Source organism: Sitodiplosis mosellana, unplaced genomic scaffold (assembly GCF_009176505.1).
Source record: "Sitodiplosis mosellana isolate CC-2019 unplaced genomic scaffold, AAFC_SMos_1.0 Smas_scaffold_6166, whole genome shotgun sequence".
In the NCBI taxonomy this organism is placed as follows: Eukaryota; Metazoa; Arthropoda; class Insecta; order Diptera; family Cecidomyiidae; genus Sitodiplosis; species Sitodiplosis mosellana.
The window spans coordinates 6,581,752-6,594,427 of record NW_022601407.1 but is presented as its reverse complement, the minus strand read 5'-3'; the positions used below and the strand labels follow the sequence as shown (position 1 = coordinate 6,594,427).

The 12,676-nt window shown below is 38.3% G+C and overlaps 1 protein-coding gene across 7 annotated transcripts in view; it reads left to right on the top strand.

Moving 5' to 3' along the window:
• LOC129574956 (uncharacterized) overlaps positions 1-11,984 on the top strand; it is a 23,464-nt gene extending 11,480 nt beyond the window's left edge. For all 7 annotated transcript variants that reach the window (XM_055457663.1, XM_055457664.1, XM_055457665.1 and 4 more), the window contains exons 3-6: positions 8,691-8,887; positions 9,317-9,609; positions 9,777-9,940; positions 10,165-11,984. In XM_055457663.1, the coding sequence (XP_055313638.1) occupies positions 8,691-8,887; positions 9,317-9,609; positions 9,777-9,940; positions 10,165-10,277 (767 nt within the window). In that variant the 3' untranslated portion in view covers positions 10,278-11,984. The remainder of the gene's footprint in view (positions 1-8,690; positions 8,888-9,316; positions 9,610-9,776; positions 9,941-10,164) is intronic.
• The last annotated feature ends 692 nt before the right edge of the window (positions 11,985-12,676 follow it).

The window sequence follows — 12,676 nt, the reverse complement described above, 5'->3', positions numbered from 1 at the left end:
AGAGAGAGAGAGAGAGAGAGAGAGAGAGAGAGAGAGAGAGAGAGAGAATGAAACGTGGTGGCTGAGGAGGTATACAAACTTATTGCAATTCGCTTTTCCAAATATCCTCCATGAGCATTTGTTACCATTTTATTTGAATTAAATTTTATTCAAACACATTTTGTATATAGCATGTTTGTATGTTTATGTCGGCAACATTTCGGAATTATTTCAGTTTTGCTTATATCGAAAAAGACAAGTATGCATGCGGCTGCCACTGTCGCTGTCATTAAATTATTGTTGAAATTATAGCCGGCCCGTTACTTCTGCCGTTTGCTGCTGGCCAGAGAGATAGAGAGTGAGACAGGAAGTGAGCGTGTGTGAGTGTGTATGGCTGAGCATTTGTTGCAAACAGTGTTTCGTACACACGATTTCTATTTGAGTTTAGTTCAATTAAAAAGCTATGCGCCGTCGAAATGTTCTGAATGAAATGAAAACCAAACAAAAGTATAAAATATATAGCGGCTGCTTTTAAAATGTTCCAAACTTCCATCGTTCTGTCTCTATTTGGCACATGTATGTGAATGTGTGATTCCATTGAAAATATGCTCTCAATAGCAAAATGCCAAAGCATAAACAAGTGAAAAGGTGGCCCCTCTGCCCTGTTTTCATTATATTTGGTTGTTTTTGCGCTTCTTCTCCATGTTTTGCGAATTGCACACAATTTATCCGACAAACAAAAACTACACACCGAAATATTGAACTCAAATCTCGAGGAAAAACAAATTGCAAAATGAACTAATAGAATGAAATGAAATGAAATCATGAAAGAAAAATGCAATGATTTCCCTTTTTGCCCGGCCAAATTTGTCGGCATCCAATGCGTCGTTTCGCATCTATCTCTCGCTCATATGCCTTCTCCTCGGCGTTGTGTGAATGTGCGTGTAAAAATGCTTGTCCGCACAACATTTTGAATGAGATTCGTCGAATTGAACAACAATGTATACCCGCTTTTCGCTTTTCGTTCGGCACCAAAAACTAATGAAAATGTGAATGCATGGAAAATACACTGATCGCACTGCAAATGAGAAAACTTTCAAGTCAATATATGTGTTTGAGTTGAGTATGTGGTCAGAAAATGCTGTCGCCGTTTCAGAAATGTCGCCGTCAATATGACGTGGTATGCCATTTTAAGCCGCTAAATATATATTGTGACAAATGAATAATGACAAGCTTTACCCATAATTTATACGAAGTTTGGCTTTGATCGAATCAAAATTGCGACACACAGAAATGTGATAGAAAAAAACAAGAACGCAACGCAGGCCGGAAAAAAAGACGGAAGGAACAGAGACAAATCTAATGAACAAGTGTCAAACAAGGGTGATAATAATAAACATTGATTTGATAACATATTCGCCAATTATAAGTTAGTGGACGGACACATTTCCATTTGCATAGCCGCAGAATGACCGAATGAGCGAGCAAAAGAATTGAAGAGTGGGAGACAAAGAGAGCTGTCGTGAGCATCAAAAACCGGAGCCAAAACTCTTCGAATATTATGCGAATGTGACAATTGATCTATATTAATATATATGTGTGTGTTCGGGCCATAAAGCTACAGTGCAAATGGATGAAAATCGTCTGAACTGCTTTTGAATTCGCAATGTGTTTCTAAAAGTTAAAAGCGAATGCAACGAAGCATGTAACTCTGATCAAAAAGCGTGTATCGCATTTTGCTGTACGTTTAAATGGGCGAAATACGGCTGTCGAATTGAGGAAGACACACACTTACGGAGAGCGATAGAGAACTCGCATGTGAAAGAAACAAAGAGAGAGGGATAGAGAAAGAAATGGAATGTAGAAAATGCGAAGATGCATCTCCCATTAGCATGTAGATTTTCGATTGGCAATATCTTTGCATCAAGAATGGCTGTGGGAAAAGTGTGTGTCTGATGCAAAAATGGCCCGACAAGTAGAATAAGAAGAAAACCATAAGCGACGTTGAATATTCGGAAATGTGCGCGTTTTGAGTATGACCGAGAAATATTTGTGTGTATAATGCTTTTGCACTACGGCCAATGGCCATTTTGCTACGGGCTTTGGTAGAGACACTAATAGAGGATACATTGTTACAAGTTTTGTGCGGTCGGGAAAGTGGACGAAAGAGTGAGAACGATTTGCCATGAATGGGAATGCAACCACCCAACCAGTCTGTTAGTCTCTTTCTCTTTCATACTGTGTCTGTATCTTATCTTCGGCTTAAGGGTGCCAACAACAATGGAAGATATGACCAATGGAAGAAAGACACATTTAGATTGTTAGTGGACGAAAGAGAGAGAGAGAGAGAGAGAAAGGGCGAAAGAGACCGAAATATGTGTGAGAAAGAGAGTACAAAGGCGGCAGTTTGCAATAGACAGTCGAAAAAGACAATGTACCGAAGAATTCTTTTGATGCCAATTTCGGCAATAAGAGAGAAATGCAATAGAAATTATGGTGAATTTATTTCTCTGGTCAAGTTACACCGCTTTCCACTCATCTCCTCTGCACATGGTTTCGATTGGGATTGAAGATCGGAAAGCACGAGCCGGAGCAACTGGTGTAGGATGCAAAACGTTGTGTGAGAGTGTATGAGTGTGCATTTGATGGTTATGGTAATGGTGGTGGTGCATCAATGGGACGATTGTAAGGCATACATGGTGCATTCTCATGGTAACATAAAATGCTCTCGATACCTCCGAAAAAGACAGAGCCAGCGAGGATGGTGCATTTACTTCAGCTGAATGGGACCGATTGAGCTGGCGGTAGACGCTCACGCTCACGCACATAAATCAGAGTATAATTCATTCGAAAATTGTTAAACAAAAATAATTTGTTACCATTTCGGTTGCTTTTGTATTCTATTCATTGCGTTTTGCCAAAATTAGAGCACGGTGTGCCGCACTGAAGAGCGAGTGCATGCGAGCGAGCGAGTAAGCAAGCAAGCAATCGGTCGAAAACGAGCGACGTTGTCAAGAGTGCCGAATTGTATTCGCATTTTGTCGTTCCTCTCCATAATTTTCAAGAGCTATGTACATTTTGATGTACAAACGTGAAGAGATTGCATTTATGCATATAATAAAATCGTTTCACTTCTTTGTCTTTTGCCTCATGCATATTTCTTTACGGTTGTTGGTGGATTTCAAACAATGTTTTATATTTTATTTTTGTTCTCCCTCACTCTATCTCGCTCGCCCGTCCTCTGTGTGTTTGTCTCTATTTGGCTCTTCTCTTGGTTTCTTGTTGATTTTTTTTCTCTCGCTCTTCTACTTCTGTTCCACTCAATGTGCACACTGAATGTATCTCTACTTTGGCGTGCGCGCTCGCACGTTGGATATGGTTTTATTGCTAACTGCTGCTGCTGTTGCTGCTATGGCCATAATAACATTTCTATTTATCCATATGTCTTCAACCGTGCATTTTATACATGTCGAATGTGTCTTTTGTGTGAGTGAGACAGCCGAGTCACTGGAAAAATAAAATACGTGTTTAAATTTTCATCCAACGAGCACAAATGCTGGAAGAAAGCAGAAAAAAAAAATTATCAAAGATTAGTATAGTGAAGAAGGCAAAAAAAAAAATGTATGCTCGATAGAATAGACGAAGAGCCAAAAAAATGTTTATATTCGGAGAAAGAATCCATACGCGCGCCCGCGTCACCTAGAAAAAGCTGAAGACAGCAGCAGCAACAGTAGAATTGGGCGAAAGGAATATGAAAGAGGATAAAAAAGAAGAAGAAAAAAAGAATAACGAACCGTACCGGGGAAGGAAGAATAAAATAAAAAGAAGAATTACAAAAATAGATTTAATAGAAAGACAACAACTGGAGTTGGAACATTACATTTGCATAGGGCTCATACACCCATTATCTTCCATATGCACAAGCGAAGCATGTCACAACGGCAAGAATGAAATGCAAGCAAAGATAGAAACGAAAGGAATAAAAAAACATTCCGAACCACTGGGTGAATAGCAAACGAAAGAGAAAAAGAAGCGAACACACACATTTATCGTACGAAACGCACCGCCAGGTAACACAGAGTAATAGTAGCGCACCAAATAATCATAATAAACATGTAAATTATAATATGGAAAATCCAAACAGGAAGTCGGAGCGCATCGAAGAACGCCAAAAAAAGAGCATAACACATATAATGAAAGGTGAACCGACAAAAAATTGCGATGCAAAAAAAAAGTAACGTACGAAATAGACGGAAAAAAAGAAGAGAAAGAAACGTTTGCTGCCGAATGAAATAAAATGCATGCATTTGATTATTCCCGGCATGTGGTGTGCGGTTGTGTATGTGTGGCGCGAGAGCGAGAATGAACAAAACGGAATTGAACATTGGTGTGCGCAGACGAGAGACAAAAAAAAACTGTTGAAGAATTTGACACAACGATTAGTATGACAGTGATCAAAATGAATAGAATTAGAATGCAGCTATTTTTTTTGTTGTAGTTTGAGTTATAGTTAGGAGAGGGGGAGAAAGAGAGAGAGAGAATTAACCCTGAATATTGTGTAAACCATAAACAGACCGAGGCATAAAGTCATGGACAACAAACGAAAATCGTCAAACACACAAATCGGACCATCGCCTTTTGTAATCTAAACGGCAACAATTGATTGTAGCCTCTCGTTATTGTTGCTTTTTCTTCTTGTTCTTCTTTCTCATTTGTGTATTCATCATCAAACGCCAAAGGTTTAAATAGACAACTTAAAATGGAATAAAAACACAAACACATTCGAAAATTTGCTTAAAATTGGCCGCCTTTTTTTCCAATCTTCTCTCGTAAGCACATACACATACACACACACATTTCGTTCTTTGTTTCGACAATAGAGATACACACAAAAGCTAGTGCAAAGTTACACAGAAACAACAGCAGCAGCAGCAGCAAAAATACCATAGACAAGACTAAAGACGGGCCAAACAAATGTGAAATTCGAGCAATATAGCACAAAACAATAACAATAAAAACTATAGCAAATAAGTGCTCTTGTTGGCAAATAGAATTTCTTTGAACCGTAACACCGGCCATTGTCAGAGCCAGGCCGAATGAGCCAACTCCGCTCTCACTGCGTTCGTGTGTACAGTATGTGACTGTGCAAATTTAAATTTGATAATAATGTGAAGAGAGGCTTAAATAGAAGCAAAACGAACGAACAACAGCAACAGCAGCAGCAGCAGCAACAACAGAAAGGAAAAAATTATACAACACGTAACATGAAGATGATCAAAAGCAAAGGGCCAAATAAACACTTGAGCACACCCGAAGCTAGAAGAGGGAAAAAAGCCAAGTAGCAAAAAACAAATACAAATAGAATCGTTGCGCGCGAGGCAATGATAATTTCGACAATGAAAGAGAATGCAGATCGCTTAATCGATACACACTTTTTTCTCTCTTCACGCTCTCTCTCTCTCTCTCTCTCTCTCTCGCAACTTTGTTTACACTCAAAAGCAGCAGTAACAGCAGTAACCGGCTGCTTTTTCATTTCGATATGATTATATTTTTTGTTTCCCATTTCGGCCACCATCTAATTATGGATACGGTTTGCACTTGTTTGTGTTTTGCATTGTGGACAGAGAGACTTTTTCGAAATAAATTGATATGCATTTTTTTCTTCTTCGGCTGTTGTTGTTCCGGGTCATAATCTCAAATGTGAAAAACCGCTAACGATATCATGCATAAGCAGTTATGTTTTAGATTTCGTCTACCTTTTTTTTTCTTTTCAAATTATATTTGCGAGCGTAAATCCGAATGATTCGTGTGTTCGAACATTTTCGGTTTTATCTCATCGTCTTGCAATTATTTTAGCCGCATGAAATGAATTTTCCGAAACGCAAATCGGACAGTAACGCACATTTTCTATCTCTCTATCTATGTCTGTCTGTGTATGGCTTTTGTTTACCCGATTTCAGGCCGAACCAACCGTAAACACACACAAACACACATACGCTCTCTCATTTTCTTCAAACGAGCAAAAACAAAAGAGATTTTGGCGTCGACGCATGGATATGTTCAAAAAAGCCCAGTTCGTTTGGTTTCAGCTTCACTTTATGTTTGAATGCAAGCACAAACAAATAAGTTCAATTACGTACTCAAATAGAATTATTTATGGTTTTTGTTATCTTTGCCGTTCTTCTCTCTCTCTCTCTCTCTCTCTCTCTCTCTCTCTCTTTTATATAAATATTTTGCTGTATGTGTGTGTGTGTTGTATGTGCTTTACTTCTTCTTCTTCTTTTTTCATTCATTATAACGGTGTATTCGGTTTTATTGTCTGAAACGGTGAAGCCGCTGTTCATTCTGCTCTGCTCTGATATATTCGGGAGCAAATTTTCGAACGCGCGCGCGTCGTCATCTAAATGAGGCGCATTTGTATGCAGTGCATAGTTTTGTTTTCTTTGTTATTTTTTTCACTCTCTTGTTTTTGTTTTATTCATTTCATTTCTCTCTACGTTCGACGGAGTCGACGCTCTGAAAATTCATTTTATTACCAGATCGCGATTCGGGAAGGCTTATTTGACTAATTTTGCTCGATAATTTTTGCATTTATTCCGACATTTTATGGGCTACATATAGAGAAATTGCCTTGTTAAGTAGCAGCAGCAGCAGCAGCACATACGAAAAATGTGCCCTTTTCCACGAATCCCTTTGCCCGGCACTCAAGCACACCACCGTGCCACACACACAAACACCACGTGCAATAATTGTCTGACGAATATTGGCGATAAAGTTCGTGGCAGTAAATCGAACGGTGTTCAAGGTAGGCCACATACACACATATCAATGCAGTGCATTCATTCATTTTGTAGTGCTGCTACTGCAAACTCACACCGATTGAGGGTTGCAAGAAAGTATTGCCAAAGAATTTTGCCATTTATTATGCATATATGGCGCACTCCGACACACACATAGAGAGAGACAGAGAGAAAGAGAGAATTGCACGAGCAAGCCGATAGACTGCCGATAGTTCCGTTGATGGCAAGCACCATAAAGTAAATTAACGTAATTCTTGACTGTAGCCAAAGTTGAGTTTGTGCCGCTTATTATTTATGCTTATGCTTTCAATAAATCATAAATAAACAGACAAAAGCATAGAAACACTGGAGCACACTCTCTGGATTCGAAGAAAATAAAGTGGGAAACGGGTGTAAAAGTGGCAAAAGTAGTATCAATCACGTTAAGAGTGAATGAAAACAGAATCAAGCTGGCGAATATGTGAAGTACGAAACGGGGGTGAGAAAGGTATGAAGAGAGAATGCGATAAAAAAACGCCAGAGACGATGAACCAATAGATCGCCGTTCGCTCGCTCATCACAAAAACATATTTTTAAGCAGGAAACAATTTAGTACGCTTAAATGTTTAAGTAATTGAAGCGATCATATTCGCTCAACGGAACATGCATACAAATATCTTACAACTTATTTTTGTGTCTTAATTCATCGTCAACGACCGCATGTTTTTTTGCTGCTTCTGCTGTTGTTGTTGTTGTTGTTGTTGTTGTTCACTTTGGTTCTGCCATCACACATCGGGTTGTGCATTGCGTTTATTGAGGCTTTCTTTAGCTCATTAATAAATCGTATACTTCTTATACTTGGTGTTCGTTTGCTCTTGATTTCTAATACACAACGGTGTGCTGTTGTTGTCGGTTGCAGTGCTATTATCGGTTGGGGGAGCTTACGATTGTATGGATATTATATTTCATTTGAAAAATTTTATACTTCCAGTGCCGAAAATAATAAAACATATCGGGAGGCCGAGAATCGTTTGGCCTATGTTGGCCTGAGTTGGGGTCGTGTTATCTCTCTCCCTCTTCGGCTTAGCTCGTTACCAAAAAGCCATGAAGATGTCAGTAAGGTGCATACAGCAATTATTCCGTCAAATTTACACGGCATTTGACATGCTAATCCATACCTCATGTCCTTTGACATCCAACACCCAGATTTATTACATTTGGAATGTTTCCAATTATTTTAAAACAAACAGCCAACAAAATATGGCCATTGCTCGCCTTTCTACAGCTCTCGATTCTCTTTTCTTCTTCTTCGGGTGTTGTTTCTGGCGTTTCCCTCTCAAATTGTGTTCATTTTTTGTTGTTGCTGCTGTTGTTGATGGTCAGTTGAAAGAAAACTAAAATATTATGCTCAATATACTATCTTTTTCGGCTTGGCATTTCCCCTCTCCCATGAAATATCGGAAAAAGAAAAGACACATGTACACGTGCATCCAATGTGTGATCGGATTTCTTGAATCTATTCCGAATTGATACCATAAAAATGCACCGGACTTACGCGAAGGAAGAAGGAATGAATGAACGAACAAACGAAAAGAAAAACACAACCATAAAATACCCAAGAGTCTGTTTGAGTCGTTGATTTCTGTTTACCTTCCTTCGGTCCTGTGTTGCAAATATTGTGTGCGAAAGAATTCCGATTTGCGAAATTGAAAATGAAATTTATCAGCTCTTTATACGTGTGTTCATTTTTTATGTTCAATCTTCTTCCACCAGTTTTCTTTTCTTTGCTCATTCTCATTATTTGTTTCTTTTTTTCTTTTCACCTTTTTTTCTCCCATTGCATTTCGGTTCCTGTGCGTCTTGTCTACTCTTGTGCCGGTCTTTCGCGTGCACGCGCTCATGTCTTGCTTGTTTCGTGCCTGCCGTTACCAGTTGGTGTTGCCGTTAAAATAACGGATTTCAGCGTGCCGAGCTCATATGTAATCGGAGATGAAGAGAATCCTGATCCATTGATTTTAGATTGTGCATATGAAAGTGAGCCGAATGAAAAGGGTATCGTATTAAAATGGCATTTAAATGGGACGTTGATTTATCAATGGATACCAGACAGTCCACCAGCTCATGCACGCGTAAGTATTCCAATTGCATCCGTATCACGATTTAATTCGAACGTTGTGTTTTTTTCTCTCTTTCGCTTCATTCCTTTTTTTTATTCGATTGCGCCCGTATATTTCGCCGTCTGTGTGGGTCCGTGTACGACAATGTCTCGAGCGCTCAAGTATATGTATTTAAATAAGTTGCATTGCGTTCGACCGTCACACACACACACACAAACGTGCACGTTCCGTATGCTTGTGAGGATATTTGATCTCATTTTGGAATATGCGCGCTTTTTCATCCTGTTTGCCATTTTTTCCCCAATTCACATACATGTTTTTTTTCCCGACAAATTAAATAGATTTTGTACAGTGATAGATTTTTTTTTATTAAATGCACATTGATTGGGCTTTGATTTTATATTCAGTTTCTATATTCATTCTTTATTTATTCTGCAACAGACGAACATAAAACCATTCATCGATACTAATTATACGGTGTCGGACAATGCAATGCAAAGGCATCGTGCACTTGCTATAATTAAACCGATGAAGAATATGACCGGTGAATATACATGCGAGGTTGGTAGCTTTTTGAACGATGACAAACGCTCGAAATATTTGCAAATGGTTGTGCCCGAATCGGATTTGAAATTGAGCGTTGTAGAAGAGTATGATAATGAGCGCGGTGGAGATGCTCTGTCGATCACATGCATCGCAAAAAACATTTACCCAGAGCCAAAACTAACCATTTTGTACGTATATATCAATCTATATAAATAGCATAGCTTGATAGTTAATACATATGTATACATCCAGTAGTTGTTCGAGTTGTTATTGCTAAAGCATTTTCAGTTTCGCATTTCATCTCTTCAATCTATCTTCATTTTAACGTTATTGGTTCATTATGGATTGATTGCAGGCCCGAGACCGGTAAGTTCACGTCAAAATCACGTTACGATGCAGGCTCCGGTCTCTATTCGACAACGATGTTTGCCACCGTGCACACCAACCAAACGAGCTTCGTTTGCCTTTTGAACATCAATGGAACGGACTATCAACGATCAACAAATAATTCTGCTTCAGGTAAATACTATAAGCAAAACACATTTAACGCACACACACACACACACACACACTTTCAACATATTTTGTTCTGTTCCGGGTGGATTTTCGTACTCAGTCTTCTTCAGTGTTTCTCTCTGATTCTCTCTTGTATTGCATTCGAGGCGGGAAGGGATGGTGAAGAGACCTGGACTACTATTTGATCCTTGGTCTTAAAACGTAATTTTCCATTTTCTCATTCGCAGATTCATCGTCAACATCTCCATCGGCTGGCAATCAATGTATCACCACATTCATCCCATTGACACTGTTATCGTATATTACGGGCATTTATTTATTCACTGCGATATTCCATTAAAATGGATCTACACCAAAAAATTTCGGAAACCAAATACACAGAAACAGACCAACAGGCAACAATCAATTGGAGTGTGAGTGAAAAGGAGCGAGATATATACAGCGGGAGCAAGAGAAAGAGTGGGAGAGTGGGAGAGAGAAAGAGGGAAGAACATTGTGAAGCATTCAAGTGCGGTGGCAACAACTCGAAAAACCGACTTTTCAAATGAAATGACATCTAAAACTTATTGAATTTAAGTTAGCTGAACACGCATGACGAACAAATTTTCGTGTCTCATCCCATCGCAAAAGCGTGCACGACGACGACGACGACGGCATGCAACAAAACGCTGCCGACCTCAAACCACTTGAACTACTCTCTATCACACATACACCACGTACTTAATGAATGGCAGGGGGTGACGATCTACTTAACACATTTTACTAAATAGATAAATCTGATTTACTTTTACTACCCATTTATCCATTCACTTTTGATTTCATTTATCGTGCTTTGTCTCCCGCTCTATCTCTCCTCAACCTCTCACTCTTTGCCTCAGTCGATCGGTGTATATATATATATATACGTTTGACATCACATGCCGCCTCCTGCTCCCCCCTATGGTGACGACAGACACACCGCAATACAAAGAAAATTATCATTAGACTTGTTGTAATATTGTCAGGCTTTTTCGGCGAATGCATTATGAATTGATGTTAAATATATGTGTGTATGTACTGTACTGTGTATGAGAGAGTGTAAATGAATTGAAAGGAACGCTTGAAAATTGATGGTCATGCATTGCAACAGCAGAGAATGAGCAAATTGAAATTGAATCGAACAAAACAAAAACTTTATTAGCAATTTAAAACATTAATGGATGAAGCAGAAGAAGAAGAAGAAAATATGAAGAGAATGACGAAATAAAAAAACACATACAATTTAATTGAAATCGTAATATGAATACATACATATATTCGACTAAATGTGCGTAATACGTGAATACGAAAAAGAAAATGGAATAGAATTCTCTACAGGAAATGCGATATTGTGAGCTGTAATGCTCCAACAATTATTTAGCTATTTATGAACAATTGAGTGGCGATACGTCATAAAATCTTCTTTTTTTTATATAGAAGAAAAACTAAATATGCAAAAACAAATACGGAAATCGATACACTATTGCACACATTGAAATATCGACACGAAAAGAATATTTCACACGAACACACAAAATAAATTCTTGAACGCGCATTTTCTCTTCATTTGCTATCTCTCCCATGAAATTATACCCGTGTAGTTGTGATGCAGATTGAAAAAAAGAACAAAACCATTTTCTTTTTCTGGTCTCTTCTTCTTCGGCTTTTTGTATTTTTTTTTTATATTTTAAATTTTCTTTAGAAACAACATATTAGATTTTCTTCCTTGTCTAACATCGCACATCAACGCTAACTTTTTAAGCCAAATATTAATTTGTAAATATTCTACATTTAAACAAATGAATAACAAAAAAGAAAAAGGGAAACAATTGAAATCCGTATAAATTAATACGTATTGTATATTAACGCGATTTGATATTAATTTAAATGTAAAACGATGAAGGAAGAAAAAAAAACAATTTAATGAGAAAAAGAAACATATGAAATCAAATGCGATTAAGTAAATCGACAAGCGAAAAATAAAAATTAATTTTTGTTATTGTTTTGAACAACAGAGAAAAAAAACCAACAACAATTGTGTATATATTCATTTGAATGATTTCTCCTCTCTCCTCCAAACATCTTCCCCCATTTATGCGACCGAGCATCTTTTTGTTCTCTGTGGCTTACGATTTGTGCCGTGCTGGACTGTGTTGATTTGATTTGATTTGTCCGGAAATCGATCGAACTAAATGGTTAACTGGTGCATTGATGTTCAAATTTGCCGATAGCAGAATTGAACATTGTATTGAATGCTTGACAGATGCTCATGCGATTGAGAGATACTCTCTCTCTCTCTCTCTTTCTCGATTGCTTTCTCAGTGTCAGAAGACACACACACACATATACAGCGAGTTAAATCGGGCGCATTTCCACATCATTGAAGCCTTTATTGTCGCGTTTATTACCGCTACTATCAACACACAAGTGGGCCTGAACAAATGACGACTAATAGCTTTGTTTTCTGCTTTCGTTCTGCTCATTCTTTGTGCTTTTGTTTGCGGACAAACCGCCTTTCGAGTGCGTTTGCCGACTATTGTAGAAAAGTACATGCAGCCCAGTTATACCACCAGTCATAAAAGTGATGTTGCTGTTCAGCATGTCCCCATCCACTAAGAGTAAATATCCTGTCTGTGAGTGTGTGTATATACGCGCGCTCTTGTTGAGGCGACCATATTTCATGGGTCTTCTTATCGTAAACACCATCATAAACATCGATTT